At 36.8% G+C, this 23850-nt stretch overlaps 1 protein-coding gene across 2 annotated transcripts in view; it reads right to left on the bottom strand.

Moving 5' to 3' along the window:
• The window catches only part of COP1 (COP1 E3 ubiquitin ligase), a 97702-nt gene that overhangs the window by 53611 nt on the left and 20241 nt on the right, over nucleotides 1-23850 (bottom strand). For both annotated transcript variants that reach the window (XM_026703336.2, XM_026703335.2), the window contains exons 8-12: nucleotides 22167-22243; nucleotides 21286-21343; nucleotides 19106-19220; nucleotides 17305-17440; nucleotides 3862-4005 (exon numbers count right to left, since the gene is read on the bottom strand). In XM_026703336.2, the coding sequence (XP_026559121.2) occupies nucleotides 3862-4005; nucleotides 17305-17440; nucleotides 19106-19220; nucleotides 21286-21343; nucleotides 22167-22243 (530 nt within the window). The remainder of the gene's footprint in view (nucleotides 1-3861; nucleotides 4006-17304; nucleotides 17441-19105; nucleotides 19221-21285; nucleotides 21344-22166; nucleotides 22244-23850) is intronic.

Raw genomic sequence — 23850 nt, 5'->3', positions numbered from 1 at the left:
TGACTGAGATTCCAACCTCTTGTGATTGTAAGTCTAAGACTACCTATAAAGGAAGGAATCTAATCTTATAGAAATGTTGAAATAAGAAAGAAAATATTTTTCTTTTTTAAGACATACTGAAATTTTGAAAATGTTTAAATATTTTTAATGCTTTCAACAGCTATTTTTGTAAATTTGTTATTGTAGGAAAATAAACTATTATGCAAAATAATACATCATAATCATTTAAAGTAATACTTTTCTTCTAAGAATGGTTTATTAACATTCTTTTACACTTCTTCTGTGAACGCTTAGAATGTTTGCAAACATATCACAACACCTCAGCAATGTTTGGATAGCTTATAAATGCAAGGACTTTCACTCAACAAACACATAAATTGAGGTAAGTTTTTCTATAAAGCCCATCATGCTTCGGATAATAGCAATGCCAGCAGTAGACACCGATAGACAAGAGACTCTCTTTTGGTCTCTCTTTCCCCATAAGTACGATGTGAAGTTATGTTCACACTATTCACAAAGGAAACATTTTTCTCCATGCTACAATGATTCTACCTCAACTGAATGAACTCTAGACGCTATCCAAGAAAATAAGAATTCCAAATAAAATAAAATTATGTAAGAAACAGGTACAGAAGAGTCTGCCCCAGCGTCTACTGGAAAAGCTAGATGTTTGTGCTCCTTAAGGCCAGCATGGCTGGTGCCATACATACTTCCAGGAGGCAGAGGCAATCATAAAGGATTCCACAGGATAGGGGCAATCACAAAGCAAGAATGTATGGGGTATTCCCCAAAATGATACTATTTCATAGATGGAATCCACAACGTGGTGATCCTGCTACATCTTAACAGATAGACAAAAGCCAGAGAAATGCCACAGATATCAGAACCCCAAGCCTTGAAAGGTTCTATAAGTGGCTAACTGGCACCTTTAATTGCACATGGAAGCCAAATGGAAACCAATGAAGCCTGTGAAGGAGAGTTGACACACTGGCAAACCAAAGTATACCTAGAACTACTCATGCTGCTGCTGCATTCTAATTGGCCTTCAGCAATAGCCTCGTGTAGAGGGCATTGCAGAAATCCAAGCAAGAGATGACTAAGACCTTACTGACCACGAGAAGAGCCTCCTAATTCATGAAAAGACATAACTAGCATACAAGATGCATTTATGGTGAGGTTCTTCTTGTCACAGCTGCCACTTGTTCTTCAAACCAGAGCCAAGAAGTATAATGGTATGTATGACAGATGCTAGGCGACTGGGCAAAGAAACATTGCCAAGGTAACAGTCAGATAGGAATTAGCCCATAGTTGGATAGCAAAAGGGGGAAGAGGCTCAGAAGAGACCCTCTCTAATTTCTCAGACCATACAGGGAAGTGGGGGAAGGCGGGATTTGTACTTTCAGACTTGCAAGATTGATCTCAGCTCCCACAGGGTAAACCAGAAAGGAATCACAATTACAAAAGCTAATTCTACTTTACTGCAAATTACACTGACAGAATCCTACAACTCTGAAAGTATAGGTAGTCCTCGACTTACAACTGTCCATGTAGTGATTGTTTGGAGTTTCAACAGAACTGAAAAAAATGACATTACCATTTTTTATATTTATGACCGGTGCAACATCTCCATGCTCATGTGATCAAAATTCAGATGCTTGGCAAATGACTTGTATTTATGATGGCTGCAGTGTCCTGGGACCATGTGATCACACCTTTTGCGACTTTCTGACAAGCAAAATCCATGGGGAAGCCAGATTCACTTTGCAACCATGTTACTAACTTAACAACTGCAGTGATTCACTTAACAACTGTGTTAAGAAAGGTCATAAAATGAGGGAAAACTCACTTAAGAAATTCTCACTTAGCAACAGAAATTTTGAGCTTGATTATGGTCATAAGTCAAGAACTACCTATATGTATATATGTATATGCGTTTGCGTGTGCATGTGTGTTCTAAGCCTCTTGCTAGGCTGCCTCTTTTCTGACTGTTTCTTTGACAGTGTCTCTGCCCACTCCCCCCATATTTTTCGTACGTACCAATACAAAAAGGCAGGAGGTTCCACAAATTATGCACAATTTCATCCAGAATTAATGTTGGTAAATCACTGGCCATGGGAGATTCTTGTTTTCATAGCCATTCAATTCTGATTACGCTGAGCATGTTCTATCCCATCTATGACTCAATATGTTCCAGGCATCAGGGCCATGGGTCAAGATAGTTGGATGTCACCTAAGTATGGATGATAACTGATATTGCCTGGAAGGCTCATATAGCAGTTGTGCTAAGCCCAGAGCAATATTAAAAAACAAGGGCTTCAGTCTCAATTGATTCTCCCCACTCCCTAAACACCAAGTAGAACTAATCCCAGGGAAAAGAGAACCACAAGAAAACAACACATCCCAACTCTTAGAAGGATACTTTGACTGCTGATATTGAATACTAGCCTAACAGATGCACTGTAACCCTAAAAAATGTTCTCTAGCTATTTTGCACCTACATAAAATAACCAAACAAAAAGATTTTAGAAAAACCAAATCACAGATGAAAAACTTTACTATTGATACAGAAATCTGGCTTTTTAAAATGAACTTAAGATAAATGAAACAAGGGATAATGGAACAGCAGGGAAGCAGGCCACCTGTACTTTGCACTCATTAAATATCCAATTAATGCCTCTTTAAACTTCTTCACACAACATAAATTTTAATTCTATTTTAATTTCAAAGTGACTTATCACATAATGTATTGAATTTTCTTCATTTTCTAAAAGTGTTCTGTTAAAAATTAGAAGATATATTTTCCATACAGCATGCTGAGAAGCTTGTGTTATTAATGGAAAGATTAATGAATATGTTATACATTCCATCTGTTGAAATAATTTTGTTTATATAACATGTCATTGTCTACTCATGCTTGTAAATATGTTATGACAAAAACCCAACTTTAATAAAATAAACTACCCTTAGTAAATAAAATGTTAGGTTAAATAAATAAAACAGTCCTATCTCAGACCTTATAGGGAAAAGACTTCAAACTTTAACTTAGCAATACAGGTAGTCCTCGACTTACAACAGTTCATTCAAAGTTACAACGGCACTGAAAAAAGTGACTTATGATGAATTTTCACGCTTATGACCATTGCAGCTTTCTCATGATAATGTGACCAAAATTCAGATGCTCAACCACCGGTTCATATTTATGACGATTGCTATGTCCCAGGATCATGTGTTTGCAACCCTCTGACAAGCAAAGTCAATGGCCAGATTCACTTAACAACCATATTGCTAACTTAACAGCTGCAGTGATTCACTTAACAACTGGGGCAAGCAAAGACATAAAATGGGACAAAACTCACTTAACAAATTTCTCACTTAGCAACCTAAATTTTGGGCTCAATTGCCATCATAAGCTGAGGACTACCTGTATATAGGTCTAACTGAAAATAATGAATCTTGCATTATACAAGAAGTCATTTATATACTGCCTTGGAATTCATTTTGTTGCTTTTATTTTCATTTATATTATAAGGTAAATTACAGTAGTAGCAAAATACATCTATCCTTACTAGAATCCTAATATCTAAGAATAAGTAATCATCAGTGCTGTCGTAAAGATTATTAACCAGATTTGGATTCTATCACAAATTGTTTACCAAAACATTTAAACAGTAAATTCTATCATCTTGTTAATGAATAATATTTCTGCAGAAACATTTAATGTTAAGTAGTTTTTTTTAAAGAAGAGAATGGTCATTAAACAAATGGTTGTAAGTCAAGAACTATCTGCATTCAAATATGGAAGTACAGGATACAAGACACTATTCTTACTTTTTAAAATCAAAGAAGAGTAGCAACACATACCTGATTTTGGAATTACATGTCATTTCATTTTCTGGATAATGAATATCAACTGCATCCTGAATGACTGTGCCATATTCATAGACTTTAATCTTCTTTGTGACTCCCGCAATAGCAAAATAGTCACAGTCTCGATCAAATTCAATACTAAGAAACAAAAATACAAGCACAAAAGACACAAACTTATGAATATAATGTATAAGTAGTTTTGTTATGATAATGCAAATTATTTTTCAGGAGAACACCATGTCTGACTTTCAGGTTAAGATACCAAAATTTCTATCTCCTAAATTTGTAAAAGGCTACCTTCTCACTAAAGTTTCTGCCTTGTTGATTTGTTCATTTCTACTGGGTAGAATAAAATTAACATGAAGGAAATTTAATCCAGAATAATAAAACAAGAAAAGGGAAATGAAAAGGAAAAATGTGTAGGGAAGTAAATATTATGACTGATTTTTTTAATGCAAAAATGGACTTGCTAAAGTGTTCAGCATTGTATAAAACAATACACCGGAGCCAGGTTCTTCTCAAATTGCCACTTTACCAACTATCCCAATGACAAGGACAATTTACGCATAAAACCTGAGATTAATACACATTTTTTGTATCTGAGTTAGTGTGGAACCGTGATGTACTTACTAAAATAAGTTGTCTCTGTCTATTGCTGGCTATCCTTTCCTTTTCTCTATCAGGAACAGCATGGGTAATAAGGGATGTAATGTATTCATCCTAAAAATGTACTTGCAAAGAATGCACTAAAATAATTAAATGTTTGTATATTTATGAAAGAAAGCTGGATGTTTTTATGTTTTGTTTGTTTTGTCTTGTTTTTAAAAACTAATAAAATTGTTTCCAAAAGAAAATAATTAAATGTAAGACAGAGAAATTTCTGAGTGATTTTAATGGAAGCAACTATTAATTATTAGATTTAGTGTTGTCTGACTCCACACTGATTTTGGGTGATTCACGGTACAACATACAACATAAAAAATATGCAGTCCACACAGAAAACAGTAAACAAGATGGCAAATCTGACCAGCAATACAAAAACATATACCACACCCCAAAAGCGGCTTCAGCCATTCTGTCCAAGGTTCATTTTGGAACAGGGTGCATGCAAAGGGCTGAAGAATGTGTCCCTAGCAGAGCAAATTATATTAAGAATACAATTGACAAAATGGCTTCGGATAACTGAAGCAAGAAAATGCTGTGGAAAAAATATTTTATAGATGTCTGTGAAAATGACAACAGTATGCTAAAGAATGGAATTAAAATAATTTCTATGAAACTTAGTGCCCAAGAAAACAATGGCGAAGTCCCAAATATTATGAGAACATGGAACAATTGCACAGGATCTGTGATCCATTTAACCTGGATGTGAAGTCTCAAACTCACATTGTCATGGCGGCCTCACGTGATGTATCAGGATTTTTTCCCCTTTACTAAACCAAGCATGGGCGTGATCAGCACATGACACTTCTGGCCCACAAGCTGAGAGTTTGACAGCCCTGCTGTACTTCCACTTGATGATTGGAAGAATGCTGGTATGGTTCCTATATATATCAGAGGTGGGGGAACTATGGTCCTGTTATGATTTGTGGACTTCAACTCCCAGAATCCCTGAGCCAGATGGTTCATGAATTCTGGAAGTTGAAGTCCACAAGTCATAACAGGATCATTAATTACCTACCCCTGCTTTATATGATGTAAAAAAAAAAATAGAAGAACCACAGGGGCTTATTTTGTTAAATTGGTCTGGGAATGAAGCAGAATTCTGACTAAAAGGGCATAACTGGTGGTAAGGAGGAAAATCTGAAAAGGCAAGTGCTGGGTTACACTTATAATGAGTTTTGCAGAGCAAAACTTGCAGATCACTGAGAATGTGTCTGTTAGAAGGAAATTTTATTGCACATTTCTCAATTTAGAGAAATGCATAGGTTTGAATTAAGAGAATGCTTTGGAAGGAATGTTGGTTGTGATATCACAATTCCTGTTCTCCATATAAGCCTGTATCAAAGCTTTTTGTATTTTTTTACTTGACTTACAACAGTTCATTTAGTGACCATTCAAAGTTACAATGGCACTGAAAAAGTGACTTATGACCATTTTTCACACTTATGACCGTTGCAGCATCCCCACTGTCATGAGAGGCCAGGCGAGGAGAAGCACCCCTTGACATGAGTGATGTCGAGTTGGCCATGCCCACCCAGTCACATGACCAAGCCACACCCACCAACTAAGCCACGCCCACAGAATCGGTTGTTAAAAAAACTGAATTCCACCCCTGGATACAATGCTGATTTCTATTTTACTAAATATTATTCTATATTTATCTCCAAACTAATCTTTTTGGATACATTTTACTTTAATAACATAATTTGTTCCTGAAAGAGATATTTTGCTTCAGACTGATCAAATATACATAAGATTTCATTAGGAAATTGTCACACCTAAATAAACATAAAAGCAATTTGGGCTACTTTTATCTTGATATTTATTTTCTAGTACTTTTGGTGACACCTTTTCACATCTATCTGTCTTCAAATACTCAGAGATTACAAACTCTCTTTTCTATTAGCATATTAAAACCTCTATTTCCATCTGATATGGAATAAACTAATGACACTAAGCTACTGAACCCCTGTTGATCAACTAGCATCGACTGCCATGGATAGCACAATCATTTCCAAACTATGCAAATAATATGCCAAAAGTCTATAGCAGTGGTTCCCAAACTTTTTCAGTCCACTGCCCCCTCATCCTCAATGCCCCCCACCAAGGGGTGGGATTCAAATTTCTGTGGGCATGGCCTAATTTGAGGGTGTGGTTTGCTGGTCATGTGACCGGGTGGGCATGGCTTGCTGGTCACATGACTGGGTGGGCGTGGTTTGGTGACTGGCAAACCAAATACAAGTGGTCCTCACTTAATAGCCAGTTGCTTAGCAAGTGTTCTAATTTATGACTGGCCTCCCCAGAACTACTTGACCTGTTTTTGGAGTTTTGACAGCCATGTGCGCGTGCACACACACACACACACACACACACACACACACACACAAACTCCCTTCTAACCCTGCTGGAGCAGGTCATTGGACTAGAATCGGGAAAGCATCTCTGATTAGATTCTAGTAGTGAATAGAATCTAATCAGAGATGCTTTGCCGATTCTTGTTGATTTGTTTTATTTGTATTTCTTTATTTTATGTTGCTGAATTGCATTGACATGTGTGTCCTTTCTTGTGCACAGCCCAGGAGCTTTTGTGATTCTTTGCAACAAAAATTATCGAAAAATTCTGGCTTTGCTCTACTTTTCAAATGTGCCGCCACTGTGGCATTCTAGGTGCCGGTCCCACAGGTCCACCCCATTGAGCCCGCTGCACTGGAGGGACTTGCCAAACCAAGTCCGAGCGGAGCAGTGCACCAAATCAACAGGGTGAGCCTGGGAGAGGGAAAGAGGGAAAGAGAAGAGAGAGAGAGAGAGAGAGAGAGAGAAAGAAGAAAAGAAAGAGAAAAGGGAAAGAAAGAAAAAAGGACAAAGAAAGAGGGGGAGATGGAGAGGGGAGGGGAGAGAGAGAGGGAGGGAGGGAGAGAGAGAGAGCGCGCTGATGCATCAGATTGAAATAAGGCCTAGTTTAGAGGCCCTTTTCCACATTGAAACATCTTTGCCAGCATCTTTGCCAGCACATTGAAACATCTTTGGCTTCTATTAATTAAAAGTTTTGTCGATGAAATATGGCCGAGACTATCAGGAAGCTCTCACATTTTGTTGAGGCTTTAAACAGGATCCATTGGACCTCCACATTAAAATTTTACTTTTCCCTAATGTATTACAGTGCCAATTCTGAAGAAGGCAAAACCAAAATGTACTAGTAAATTACAAGAACACACAAACACACACACTCCCTTCTAACCCTGCTGGAGCAGGTGATTGGACTACCATAGATATCTCATTATATTTCTCCTCGCTCCCTCCCTCTTTATTTCTTTTGCTTTCAGTCCCTTGCTTCCATCCCCCACTTTCTTTGTCTCTCCCATTTTCTTTCTGTCCCTTTTCTCTTTTTCTTCTCTTTTTGTCCCTTTTCTCTTTCTCTTTTTCTCTCTCTCTTTTGTCTCTCTTTCTCTCTCTCAGGCTCACCCCATTGACTTCGTGCACCACTCTGTTCTGACTTGACTGGGCAGGTGCCTTCAGTGCAAGGGGCTCAATGGGGTGATCCTGCGGGGCCTCGCCCTGAACACGGTCACTCTGGCTTTGCTCTCCTTTCCCAATGCTGCGTTCGAGGTGAGGCTTCGCAGGATCACCCCATTGAGCCCCTTGCACTGGAGGGTGCAAGTCAATGGGGGTGATCCTTTGGGGCCTCGCCCTGAACATGGCGGTGGCGAGATATTTGAAAAGGAGAACAAAGCCACTCTGGCTTTGCTGTCCTTTCCCAACGCTGCATTCGGGGGGAGGCCCTGCAGGCTTACCCCATTGAGCCCCTTGAACTGGAGCGTGTAAGTCAATGGGGCAATCCTGCGGGGCCTCGCCTTGAACGCAGTGGCGGCAGAATTTTTTCTCACCCCTGAATTGTGCCCTGCAAGGGGCCCACCTCCAGCGTCCCCCTGCCACCTCTTAGCACCCCCTGCCAGCCCCCTTGCCTCTTAGTGCCCCCCTGACATCCCACTGCCCCCCAGGGGGCGGTACTGCCCACTTTGGGAACCACTGGCCTATAGCATGTTAGAACACAAAGGTTAATGTCATATACTTTTTAATATTAATATATGTAACAGTAACATACAATTAATTTTATCATTATCATCACATAATTAGAAGTATATAAAATATAGTTGGGCTGAATTCTTCTCAAGATACACACACATACAAAATTTATTTGAACAAGCATAAAGCATTCAGATTCGTTTCATATTAGTTCACAGTTCTAGCATAGAATGTTTTCTTAAGGAAAAATCTGCAACTATAGAGCAAAAAAACTTGAGGATTTTCTATTTCTTTTCTGTTTTTACAGATATACTGCATGCCTACATGTTTGTTACAAAGATAAAAATAACTACATTTGTTAACTGAAGAGATGTTTAATGAGTTTGTATGATATATCATCAACATTCACAATGACATCTCTAAAATATCAGGAGCTTAACAGTATTTATTAATACTAAACCCTAGAAAAAGTTCCACTGGTAATTCAAAAACTTCTACTGATTATTTTCCAAATTCAGAATAGGCACATTTCCATATTTAGAATATACAAATATGCCTAAAATTAAAACAGAACCTGAACAATATGGTTCTTGTCATATGATTCTTTGCCATGAACTTGCAGTAAGATTCCACAACCATTCAAAAGCTCAAACAAAATGGGGATACTATTTCCTGGCCAAAAGGTTTCAGAGGGCTGAGAAATCCATAGAGAATGTATTGGATCCTGGTGCAAGAAATGGGGAGAGCAGCTTGCAGTGATTTTGGCAAGAAATCAAAGATGCTCAACATTTAGGTAGTCTTCAATTTATGACTGATCATTTACTGAATAGTCTTCAGTATTGCAATCCTTACTATTGTTTGAACCTGGTATATAGAATTATTTGGAGGATTGCCAAATTTTCTTTTTATTTGCCATAAGAGAACACATTCTGGAAATGTTGGAAGATAAGATTTTCAATCTGTAACATTCATTTTTTTGGTTTTCTTTTTCAGCCCCGTTTCTCTGTCACTTGATAGTACTGCATTTGTTATTCTGGTATTTGACAGTAAAGCATCAGCATGATCCGCATCCTACACATGAGTAACAAACACACACAATCAATGTGGATCTTATTTAAGCAATTAAAAAAGCACCACTCATTTGTATAAGAAGGGAGAATAGGTTAAGTTTTAGTTACATGAAAATATTCTCAGAAATGTTCAAACACAAAAAAGAACATAATACTCGGACTGACCAAAATTCCAATAGCAATATTTCAATGCAGTATTTTTTGTAGCAGGCATGGCTACATATTCAAAATTCAGAATGAGCTGGAACATTCAGGATATTTTTCACATCCTTTTTGCTTACACAGTTGAGCCAGTTTTTTTTTTCAAAATATAACAGAAAACTAAAGGTTCCCATATGGTAGAAGTCTGCATGTTTACACTGACAGGGGAAGATGCCAGTGCTGCAGAAATGTTAATTCCCATTGGATAGCCTTAGGAACCTCATGCTGGTGACATAATATTCTACAGCAGGGGTGTCAAACTCGCATTGTCACGTCATTGTCATTGTGACTTTCCTCCCTTTGCTAAACTGGGTGTGCGCAACGCCAGCATGTGACGCATCTGGCCCGTGGGCCGCGAGCTTGACAGCCCTGCTCTACAGAATGAAAAAAGGGAAGGCAACCTGGGTCCGCTACAAACCTCTTAAGTCTGCAGTGTCCTTGAGACAGAGACAGCAACTCTAAACCTCTCTGTGATGGAGATTGCTGGAGAAGTAAGGAGGAAATTAATCCTAGGGGGAACGGAATGGCAATCTTAAGACTGTATCAATGAAGAAAAGGGCATTTCATCAACAAGAAAAATCAGAACTATTAAAACAATGGTCTTCCCAGGGATAATGCACAGCAGTTAAATCTGGACACTGAGAAAGAAAAAGAACCCAAATGCTTTCCAATTATGCAGTTGGAAAATATTAGTAAGGATGTCGTGCATTGCAAGAGCAAATCAATCTGTCCATAATCAAATAAAGTCTGACTGTTCCCCGAAGCAATGACCAGCAAGCAGAAACTCACATATTCAGGGCACATGATATACTAGGAAAATAGATGTTTGGAAAGGCTGAGGGATGACAATGGAAAAACTGAATAAAAGAGATAACTGAATGTGAATTTTATTGATCTCATGCTGCCATTTTAAATTAATTAAAATAGTCAACCCTCCCCTAGGACACCCTTGCTGTCCTTGGAACAGCTATAAGTCAAGATATGAGTTCTGTTCAGTTACCAAAGCTGAACCAATTTAATGCAACTAATCAATGTAAACCATCACTTACACAGATAAATTTATTCCTCATATGAAGAGCTTTCACAGCTTTTATCAAAACAATGTTTGTTCAAACTAATTATTTTATTTTGCAGAATTTCTTGTACAAGGGCAATATAACCTGCTTTTACTTGTTTTTACCTGCTTTTACCTAGTTTTCTGAGAAAAGAAATCCATTACTTATACTTGATTAGCAACTACTGAATTTATAGGGTCCAGTTATTTTTAAATGGGAATTATTTTCACTTACAGGATGTACTGGTCTTTGGCTTTTCATGCATATTGCATGAACAGCTGTGCTTTCCTGACAACCAGTCAGGTTTTGCCAATATTCCATTTTATGGTCAGATCTCCCAGAATTTCAAATGCTTGCCATCTCCTCCATTAAACAAACTGTTGGGGAATACCAATATCACTTTCTCTAAGGCAGAAGTATTCTATTTCTTCAAAAATTATCTGCTCCTCTGTACATGTATCTAATTCACAAAGTCCAAAAATAGGGGCAGAGAAATTCTGTTTACTGTTGTTGCACATTTTTTCACAATATAAACTACCTTTTCTCTGCACAAAAATATACATTAAAATTTGGACTATAAATGGCATGAAAGCTATTCTGAAATATTTTTTTTTCCTTTAACAATAAAAATCCATCACTACCTCTTCTAAATGTTATGTCTTCGCTAATATTTAAGAATAATAATAATAAGAAGAAGAATAAAAAGTTTGTGAACCTCTTGCGTTTTCAATATTTAAAACGTGATCTCCATATAACTCATAAAATGAAGGAAAGAGAATCCAGCTAAATGAAAAAGTCAAAAACATACTTATTCATTGATTTATTGAGGAAAGTAATCCAAAACTGCTTATTTATGTGTTGGCAAAAGTATGTGAACATCTAGAATCATCAGTTCATCTGAAGCAGAATTTAGAGTCAGGTGTTTGAATCCAGGTGATACTCGGTTTTGAATGTGGGAGGTCCTGCCTTGTATAAAGAACAGAATTCTGGGATCCACTATCAAAGTCTGTTCTTCACACCTCAAGGGTGTGGTAGTGTTTCATAGGTTGAACAAAGGAGATTTCTGAGCACCTCCAATTCAACACCATTACTACTTTTACCAGGAGGAATTGACCAATCAAAATCGTGCCAAGAGCAAGGCATGTTAATACTCTGGGAGGTTTTACAGAACTGCAGCTTAATGCCTAACGAAGTAAAGGCCTCTCCTACCTTTGTGAATTCATGAAACCACCACCAGAACACTGATCAACAATGGTGTACATGGCAGGAATGAAAGGAGAAAGTTATTATTCTTAAAAAGAACAATGCTACCCGTTTACAGTTTGCAAAAGATCACATGGATAAGCAAGAAAAATATCAAAAGAATGAAACCAAAATAGCTTTATCTGTGAAACATTGTGGTGAAAGTAGTTTGGATCTGCTTAGTTGCCTCTGGACCAATACAGCTTTATATGATTGATTGTACTATGAATTCTGAATTGTACAAATTTTAGAAGCAGGAAAGGTCAGAATATCTTTCCATGAGAGAAAGCCAATCATGCCAAAACCCAAAGCACGTAAGTTGTATGACCAAAGACTGGTTAAAGCAGAATAAAGTTGCTATTTTTGAATGGCCAAGTTCAAATCTGGCCTAAATGCTACGAAAATGTTATGGAAGGAGCTGAAGTAGGCAGTTCATTTGAGGAAACCCACCATGATCAATGAATTGAAGCTATTTTGAAAGGAGGAGTGGGGTAAATTCCTCCAAGCTGATTTGCAGGACTGATTAATGGTTATTAGGAATGCTTAATTGCAATTATTGCTGCCCGGAAGGAGGGGAGGGACCAGTTACTGAAAGCAAAGACTCACATACTTTTGCCGCACACAAATATGTAGCTTCAATACATAAATGACCATGTATACTCTTTCGAACTCATTTGTTTGCTTTATCTAGTTTTGGGACATGTGGAGAATAGATAACATTCAGAACATATTTATGCAGGAATATTAAAAGTTCAACAGTTCACAAATTTTTAAGCACCACTATAACTCTAGCTACCTTTAGAGGGAAAACAAATGAACAGAGACCAAATGGTTTCTTTCCCAGTATATTAAAGTATTTCAGTCCATGCAGAAATGAAATGATACTGCAAGTCAAATACACCATGGTGAGCTTGTAGAAAGAGGTCTGCTTCGATTCCTTGATGATATAGATTAAAACTACGTAATGGTTAAAACTACATGAATACAAGAGAATGCAAAAATATGTCTGTGATAGATCAGTGGTGCTCAACTCCCATGCCATGGCCCACTACTGGGCTGTGGCCTAATTGGAACCGGGCCATGCAAGAGGCGGGCCAGTGCACGCAGGCACAGTTCCACTTGCGTGAGCAGTGCTCCAAAGGTGCATGAGTGGAGCTGCACATGCACGTCAGTCCACGCTCAAGTATCCCAGGCCCCTTCTCTCCCCCCTCCCAGACGGGCCAAGCCGCCTGTTCTCGATGCTCTAAAAGCTGAGTCATGAGAGCAGAGGCTGAGAGGGACGAGCATGCCCTGCTCACCAAGGCTGCCTGCGCAGGACATCCAATCCACTTGTGGAGCGTCAGGCAGCCTTGGTGAGTCTGAAGGATCTTGAAACCGCTCCTCCCAAAGCCTTCTCTTTTCCATGCCAAAAGCTTTTGCAAGCAGACGAAAGGCTTTGAGGGAGTGATCTTGTGCTGCTTCAAGCTTTCTGTCCCTTTGCAAAAGCTTTTGGTGCAGAGAAGCCTGAAAGAGCGCAAAACCGCGCCCCAAAGGCTTCCCTTCTCTCTTGCATGAGTCGGGCCGCGGCCTATTTCCTCTTTCCTATCCAGTCAGGCCTCCAAGCCACCAAGGATGGGGAATGCTGTGATAGATAATGAGATCAAGGAATACATTATACTATGTATCTGACAGGGTGATGTACACAATTATGATATGAGGCTGCCATATCTGTTGATGAAACTCTTCTAAAATCCCATGGGGATTGCAAGGTAAATCAAGGAATCTGCAATATGAGTTTTTAAAAATATTTAAATTAATCTATTCTATGATGGAAGTCAGGATGATCATCTTGATACCATCCAGTTGTCCCTAGAAATTGGATTCCTAAATTATGTAAGCTCTTCTCCTAACTGTATCTGTACTAGCACAGATAAGCCAAGGGGTGCCATCACACTACTGAAACTGAAAAACTGAAAATCTTTGAAGGATTTTTTTCCATAATGACTAAACAGAGTTATATATTCCTGAACTGTTAAGGGATAATCTGTTGTGGTGTGGTTACTGAGCCACTCATAAAATAATTGAACAAAAACCTTCAGAAAAAAAATCAAATGCACTCTTCTTTAAGATTAGTTTCATTAACTGGGAATCCAATCACATAAAAAGCTGCTGTCTTCTTGGTTAGTAGACTAATACATAACTGTTTCCTTTTTAAAAGGAAAAAAAGACAGAAAAAACTGGAAAAAGCAGCTTTGCTTTAAACCAACAGATATAAAAATGACAATTTAATGTTTGTTTGTTTTTTAATTTTTAATTAAAAAATTAGAATCCTTCAATTTCTTCATATATGAAGGGGAAAAGTTTAACAATGCAAGTATCAAGAGCACAAAACACAACATATAAGGGTTTACACATTTAATTCTTACAAGTCTACATTTGAAATTTAAATATCCAGCCAGGTTTTGGATGCTAAATTTAGTTTGCAAGCTGACTTCCTCTTAAGTTGTATCACAGATACAACATGGTTCTCTCAATTTCTGAAATAGTAAAATGTGTTTCTGTTTGGTGCTTCCAATTGAGGGTACTTTTTTAAATAAAGGACTTGGCAACATTTGAGAACAACAGGAAAGAAAGTATTGAAATTTTTTAAAAGTAAGATGTGGGAGGTATCTGTTTTTCCACGATTTTGAGAAAGGGAAGAATTAGCTTACCAAGTTTACTGTTCATTTTGCTACACAATCCTAACAGTATGTAACACACACAATTAAATTAAAAGCAGTTCTACTTTTTGAAATGTCAATATTGGCTCATAAGTTCTGAGAAATTTCACTAATTTAGAAATAAAGAAAATGCTTCATATGTTCATTTGGTGAATACAGATGGTATGAGATCTTGCCAATGTACTATTTTTATCAAACAATTACAGTTTTTGTTATTACCAACATTACCTGAAAAGTAAACTAAGGTTGCCACCTTGTGGTTTGATAAGTTACTACTACTATATTTACTTGCCTGGAAAGGTAACTCTGCCCCCACACTTGTTAAATGAGAATAATGTACTAAATGTATTGAGAATGCAGAACAGAGACAAAATGTTTCTTTTCAACATTTCCTTGAAATTGGACTGGCATTGCTTAAATTCAGCCCAACTGCCTTTGAGATAAAAATTGACTAAACACTGACCAAAGTTAATTACCCACAAGGAGAGCCTGTTTATTATAGATGATCCTAAAGACAACAAGATAAATTTAAGGAATGTTTCAGCAGCACTAAAAAGTAGCACACTCTAAAATTTATTTACTCAAAATGTTCTCTACCAAACAAATATGGCATTTCCAGTATCATCCCTGTGAATGACTCTAGAAAACTTAACTAATTGAAAGAAAAAAAATGATAGAACCGAATCCAGGAAATGATGGCAACAAGGAATTCCTTTCTTTGGAAATGGACTTCCTCTACTTTCATTTCTAAAATCAGAGTGGCAGAACATCCAGTAAAAAGCCTCATGTTATAAACAATTTATAAATATTCATCTGTAACATTGTTGGGGTTTAGTCTTAATTATTCTAACATTTATAATGATGTGCTTCCTCTTTTTTATTGCAACTCTGGGAATAATGTAGGGAAATTATGCACATCTGTTAATTTTAAAAATTTACAGTGATTTACATGGGATTTTTCTTCAATTTACAAAGTTTTTACAGTATTAGTAATTTTAATACAATAAAGGTGAGTAGTGTTATAACGTATTAATATCTGAATAAAACTGCATTTTACCTCTCATTTATACCTAATTGATCCCTTTTGCCATAGATGCGAGGTTTTGTGCAGCACGGAAGATCTCTCAAACTCTGATGGGCTAGTGTTCCACAATGCATTCTTTGTAACTATCATTCATTTAGATTTTAGATATTATTTTGTTGATATTAATACTTTTAGAACTTTTACTTTAAAATTTTTAGATGTTATCTTATCTAATGTAATATTAGTGCTTATATTATAATTTAATATTGTATAGGTTATATTCAGGGGTGGGATTCAAATTTTTTTAACCACCAGTTCTGTGGGCGTGGCTTAGTTGGTGAGCATGGCTTGATGGTCATGTGGCTGGCTGGGCGTGGCCAACTCAACATCACTCACATTGAGGCACGTATCTCCTCGCTTGGCCTCTCATGACTGTGGGGATGCTGCAACAGTCATAAGCGTGAAAAATGGTCATAAGTTACTTTTTTCAGTGCCACTGTAACTTTGAATTGAACATTGTAACTCTATACAGTAAAGGAGGGGAAAAAATCTCCAGAGATGTTCCTGAGACAGGAAGTCTAGTCCTGCCAAGAATGTAATAAGGGTTAATGGAGAGGCAGTTTCTGTAAGCAACACCAGAATGTTTCCTTCCTGCCTTCCTTACAGGATTAGGCCAGTAATTCCTTCTAACAACCGGTTCTCCGAACTGCTTAGAATGTTAACAACCGGTTCTAGCGAATAGGTGCGAACTGGTAGAATCCCACCCCTGGTTACATCCCAGATCTCACTTACAGATACTATTCAGGTTGTTTTACAAATGTATTCTAATTTTTTTTCTCTTTCTCCCCCAAATCCTTCATTAAAACAACATAACCTTTTCCTAACTGTCATTTTGAAGGACAGACAAAAATTAAAGGGGAAAAAAGTGTGGTGGGGGGGAAGGATTAGAGAATAGTGAGAATAACTCAAACCTAATATAAAATATTTTATTATATTGAAGCTCAGAGTGTTTTAGAAAATTCTTTTGCCTATGTTTTAGCTGGTAAGCGCACAGTTTTTGATAAAAGAATTTTCCAAAACACACTGGACTTCAAAATGTTGTACTTCTATAAAATAGAAGGTTTCTACTGGCATTTGTGATGTTCCCCCCCGTTTTATGTAGACTAAATATAATAAATAAGTTAAATAGATTTATTTAAATATGGATATGAATCTGTAACAACAGATCAGATATGATGGATTATTCTGATAGTAAAATCTCTTAATTATTTCAAAATTAGTATGGTAAATTATGCTAACTGTAAAGAATGAAAATAAGCTTTAAAAAGCAAATATTAAGATAATATAAACAACATCTAACTTCAAAAAGTCTTGTGAATAAAACTATCTGCAAATAAATGAAGAGTTTTGTCAAACTATAAATTCTCAGGATTTATAGCACTCAAACAGGTATTTATTACCTTGAGACTATGCTAGATCCGTTGTAGAGATCACTTGCATAAGATAGTGTTGCCAAAGGTCGAACAGAATTGTAGCGAGTAAATTTAGACAGGCACTCTTGAAATTCATCCAGCTGGTTTGAGGTTCTACTATCATCTAGATGGGAAAAGCAGGGAGGAAAGAATGCAGTTTACAAGTTTACAAGAAGGGGGAAATGGTAAACTGCCACTATACATTTACAGATCAATAAAATACTATTTTTTCTATTCTGCAGGACTAGCGTAGAAATGGTTACATATGTAGTCCATTAAGATCTGAAAATATGTTCTGCAGTACACAGCAAATACAGAATTTAAGCAGAATACCTGAAAGTCATATACAATCTTTCATCATCCTTTCCCAGCCTGACGCCTATCAGATGATATAGTAGGTACACACAGATGTCATCCCCCACAAGCATGATTTGGGCATAACCAAGTACTTCTGTGGAAAATACATACAATGTAAAAGTAGTCTTCTATTAGTTTGCCTAATTCTAAATCTCTTAGTAAAAACTAGAAAAAATAGTTTGATGAGGGAAAATAACTTTTCAACTATTTAAGGCATCAGAAAAGCATCCCTTCAAACTTGCTTCAACATAATTCCATACCCATTTATATAATATGAATACAAATCCCAAAGGATGTTATAAAATATACTATAATCACTATTTTAAAAAGCCACTTTCTTTTTACAAAACTGGGATGTAATCAGTGTAAAACTCTTTATTTTTTTGTACATGAAAGATCTAGGGAGAGACAAATATTGAGAAAATAGTCTGTCCAATGGTTTGAGGAGGAATGTCCCATGATGTGAACTACAGAAGAATTGAATTACACTGTAGTAGAAATCTAACCATACAGAAGGGGACTGAGATGTCACACTGGTCTCCAGGATACTACATATATAGATAGTCCTCGATTTACAACTATACATTTAGTGACCATTCAAAGTTAAAACGGCAATGAAAAAAGTGACTTATGAACCTTTTACCAGTTCTTTGCAGCATCCCCATGATCATGTGATCAAATTTCAGGTGCTTGGCACCTGATTCATATTTATGACCGTTGCAGAGTCCCAGGGTTACGTGACCACCTTTTGTGATTTTCTGACAAGCAAAGTCAATGCAGAAGCCCTATACATTTAACAACCAGGTTACTAACTTATCAAATGCAATGATTCACTTAACAACTGTGGCAAAAAAGTCATAAAATGGGGTAAAACTCACTTAACATATGTTTCATTTAACAACAGAAATTTTGGGCTCAATTATGGTTGTAAATCGAGGACTACCTGTAACACCAATGAACAAGAGCTCCAACACTCAAGAAAAAATATAACCCTGAGATTTATATAGAAAAAAATAGAATGGGAACAGCAAGGAAAAAAAGAAACATGGTTCAGGATCCAATCTGGGTCTATCATCGGGAACAGAGGTTTAGTCTTCTAAGCTTTCGGACTTGTGCTGGAACCCATCTTCAGGGAACTTCTCTCTCACCAGGATGTGTCGCTTAGAGATAAGAAACATCATTTTGAAGTAAACAATATTAAGAGTATAGGAAAGGGATGAATCATACAATAATATTATGACTGCAGATATCTATTGTCCTGTCCTGTCCTGTCCTGTCCTGTCCTGTGCTGTCCTGTCCTGTCCTATCCTATCCTGTCCTGTCCTGTCCTGTCCTGTCCTATCCCAACCATAGCAAATTACCATGCAGAACAGAAGGATGATATTGGGAGGCACAATAAACCACTTTATTCAGAAGCTAATAGGTATTCTACCTGATAGACGAGTCATCCTGGTAGAAAAGTAGCATTGTTCCAAATCGTCAAAATGAGCTGTAAGTCTCTTCCTTTTTGAAGCTAAAGTACTATTATACCATGGCTGTTTCTTAGTCTGAATGAAGGAAAAGTAAAAATTATGTTCACAAATCAAACTCAGTCCAACAATTTTGAATATATCATCATTTTATAAATTACACTTAAGATATTTCAGATAGATATTTATCTTATTTTTTAAAGTTATGTAATATACAAGTGAAGGGAGAAGTTCAACAGATTTAATTACATATCTAAGTTTCAAAAAACAATAACAAAATCAAATGTCATAGTACTAAAACAGTATCCTCTCTTAAGTTATTTTCACACTAATATTGTTTTGACATTGCAAACTACAAAAAAGCTGAACCTAGATCTTCTGGGAGGTTAAGAAAGAGGTAGATTACGAAAACAAACATTAGCACCACCAATGTATCTTATTCCAAAGATTTACAATTTGTTGTCAGGGAAAATACTCCCATACAACTCAGTGCATAAAATATAAAATGGGGGACCAGGTGTGATAATTAAACAATAAAGGGTTCTTCATTCAACTGAACCTGGGGAAAAGGCCAATCTTAACAACTTTTCTAAAGGCAAGGAGAATTGAATATATTTTTGGGGAGAATATTCCAAAGAACTGGAGCAACCACCAATAAGGCATGCATTCAGACATAAGATGTCTATCTTTAAAAGAGAGTTCCTCCTACGACTGTGTGGGGCAAGTGGATGTTCTTAGGAGATGGTCACCCAATTCTATGCATGTAGAGCTTGAAAGAAGGCCCTTTATTAGTGGTCCTTCCATGACAGCAGGGAGTCTACTGGGAATGCACAACTCTGTAGAGTTGTAGTGCCACATGAGCATAACAAATAGCACCTATAAACTATCTGATCACTGCATTTTACCCAAAGGAAGCCTATGGATGGTTTTCAAGGAAAGCCACAGGTATACCATATTGCAAAAGGCCAACTGGGAGATGAACAAGTTACAACTGATGAACAAATCTCCTGCTCCAGTGATGGGGACCTCCCCTGGCCAGAGCTGCTATTGCCCTTCAAACAGTGAATCCAAGAGGGACCTCCAGATAAGCCTGAACAAGGCAATGCCAACACCGCATTCCTTGGCAAAATGGGCAGACATATAAATCAAATCCAATGGGTAAATTAATATATTTCTTCATAAGCAAATCAAAGACAATTTGGGAGGCTGGCAGCCCTTTCCAGGAAGAAGTATTACATTGGTTCTATTATTGTTGAATGGAGATTATCTGCCGAGTTTTGCAAATGTTTCATTACTTTACCAAAAAATTTCAGGCAATTGGAACAAATGGAACAAATTTAGGAAATGAGTAATTGGGGTGGGGGGTGCTGTCAGTCAATATTTTAAATATCAGAAAGCTGAATCATGTACATATACTCGCTGTTTATGCACTCCTATCTATATAGCTTTTGACAAAACTTTTTTTTTTACTCTCCAATTTATTTTGAGGTCAAATACTGTAGAAAAGCAAATTTTATGTTGTTATTGATTATTGATACAAAACACCCAATAGTGTAATTTCACTGGCAAGTGAATACTAAATATGCAATTAAAATATTGATATTTTAGAAAATGTAATTCACTGTGGGAGAAATCTAGTCAAATAGTCTTTATTTCACAGACTAATATCAAAAAGCTCCTGTTTTTCCTGCAAGTAAATTACATTTTTTATCTCAAAGAAATTTGTTTATAGTAAATTCAAACAAATTGAGGAACTCCTCCCATATAACAATGAATCAGACGAACACAATACAGAAGCCTGATGATGGCAGATGAGATTCTGCCGAAACGTTGCTACAACTTTAAAAGCACAACTATAATGACGTGGAAAAATACCCGAACAAGGCTGAATACCATACATATAAATACCCGCAAAAACTTAATATAGATATGGATATATATGGGATTATTTGCATTATAGAGTAACAAAAAAGAAGTCTACAAATCATTAAGAATTTCTATGTTGGAAGAGTTTAGCTGCTTTGATTTAATCACTGGAAAATAGAACAAATCTTTCACTGAAAATATTCTGAACATTCCAGATTCAAAAAGATATCTGCAACGTTTATCAGCATATCTGTGTATATGAAGATTACTCTCATACCTGGGAATTGCCACTAAATCCAGAAGGTTGGCTATATTCTGTAGAATCAATAATGCTACTGTAAAAATTAAAAAAAAAAACAGAATATACATGAACAATAGTTAATAACAATAAAAAATTCTGATAGATAGAACTGCAGTGCACAGTGCTACAGATTTAGAGACAAAAAAGTGCTTCAGAGTGCTCATGTAGCATTTTTCTGCAAGTCCTAAAAGCAAATATCCCACCCACCCACCGGGGGACTGTTGGAGCTGTAAGTATTTTTCTGTCCAATGTACTGCATAGACAGTTACCCTGCTAACCACACAGGCTAGCTTAATTTATAAGGATACCTTTTAACTGAGGTGAACTCTAATTTGTGAAGAAATTAAAGATGACATTAAAGCATTCACTCAAGCAAAATCTCCTTTCTAGCTTTTGCATACAGAATAGCCTATGGTGAAACATCCCAGGCTTTACAGATTTAAAACAACTGCAGTGTTATAGATTTATCACCTTTGTAATATGTAATTTCTATCAGCGTTAGCTTCCACATAAACTATGCTTTAAGACAGGTTAATATGGAGTACAACAAGGATAGAAAGAGTGGCAAAAAGATGTAAAGTGGTTTTCACTATATTCTTTAATGGATTCTGTACAAATTTCAAAAATGGTTTGAAAGATTACTTTAGACTTGGACTGAATACAAGCACACCACTTTTCACCATTAAACCAGATAATTTGTCAGGGATCCTCACAAATCATTAGAACAACATGTAAAGCAAGAGGACTTTTTTCATGTTTGCATGCCTGCTTTAATAAACAGCAGAGAGGTGCATGCATTCATTGTTTAAATCATTTGAAAAACATGGATGCATCTAATTCAACTGAAATTTGGTTACCTGTGTGAAGGAGATGGAGCTTCAAACTGGGGCACAGTGCTGTCTTCACTGACTGGTGAATACAAACCACTCATCTCCTGGAATAAATATAGAGCCACAATACAAATTAACAATTTGATATTTATATCCCTTCATTAATTTTAAATTTGTATCAAAGTATTTTTATTACTTGCCATTAAGTCATGTTTACCCCTAGTGACCACACAGATAGATTTTCTCTATGATAAACTGGTTTTTCAAGTCTTCTACCGATAATGGTGCACCACTCACCACTATAATTGAACCTCTCCACTTGGCTATTCTTTTTCCTTCCACTCTTACCAGCATTAAAGCTTTTTCCAGGTCTTTGCATGATGTCTCTAAAATCAAAGCGTTATACTTATTTTTATTGCAACTATTTTTTTCCCAAAGGTGTTTTTTCAAGAGGCAACTTGGTTTTTCTTTAAAGATATTTCGCTTCTCATCCAAGAAGCTTCTTCAGCTCCAACTGGATGGTGGGGAATGGAAGGATTTATCGTCCTTGTAGACAGCTGGTTATTTGCATTCTTTTAGAGAGTCGTTGATGCCACCTAGAGGTTTGTCTTCGGGGTCACCTGAGTAGTGCAGATGGGTGTGCAACCTTCTTGGGTGCAGGATGTTTTCTGCCTTGTGTTCCTTCACTGTTGAACACAGGCGCACGTTGTTGGGAATAAGTTTGTATTGTCTGTGACCCTGAGGACACAGATTAACCTCCAAGGTGCCTTAATGACAAATAAAAACAAGAAAGTCCAGTTGCCTCTTGAAAAAGTACCTTTGGGACAACCATGACCTGGATGACTGAGAATCTCCATAAACATTTAGCAAATATTTTGTCCTTTCATATTTAACAGAGCAATATTGAAAATTACTGTGCTTCCTTCAGAATTTACTGAAAAGGAAGCCAGAAAAGCTCCCACCTGAGCTGTTGAAAACCAACAAAATAATCCATGTTGGCTATTACCGTTTCAGATGCAGAAATGTTAACCCATGAATATATTTATAATTAATGTTAATGCCAAAATTACATTTAAATGTTACCAGAAAATAAATAGGTTTGCTTAGTTTACTGAAATGTATAGGATGCCCTAACTGAACCAACACTTGGCACTCTGATTGGAAGAGTCACAAACTGAATTCACATCAATGACACTATTTCCTTTTATTTGCTGTACATCTCAGCAAATAACTCTAAAACTATCCAATACACAAGTCCAGAATTTGGCTCAATGGAAGGCTACATATGGAAGAGAAAAACTCATTCTGTTATTGAACCACACTATTGTCATCAAAAAAGAATTTCTGAATAAAACCTGAATTAGAATTATTGCCCTTATTTTTATCACTTTTTCCACAGAAGGTATAATACCACACACACTTAGGAAAGCTTAATTAGATATATTACAGCTCTGTCACTGGGAAAAAAATGTTCCTTAGTTAATTTACATGTGCCTTTAACGTATGCCTATAACTTTTTTGTGATGTAATTTTATATGGCTGTGTTCTGTCTGTAGATATCCATACCACATGTGCAAGACCGATGACAAAGGTCTTTCCAACTAAGACCCTATGACTTTTGATGTTTCAATCATATGGGGTCATGTTACGTTGATAGAGCATCACACCATTGAGGGTGCATGGTGCAGACTGAGATTGCATACAGGTACTC

The sequence above is a fragment of the Pseudonaja textilis genome, chromosome 3 (genome assembly GCF_049901715.1).
Source record: "Pseudonaja textilis isolate UNSWEBS1 chromosome 3, rPseTex1.2, whole genome shotgun sequence".
Taxonomy (NCBI): domain Eukaryota; kingdom Metazoa; phylum Chordata; class Lepidosauria; order Squamata; family Elapidae; genus Pseudonaja; species Pseudonaja textilis.
Note: the sequence above shows the minus strand (reverse complement) of the source record. Positions and strands in the feature narration are given on the sequence as shown.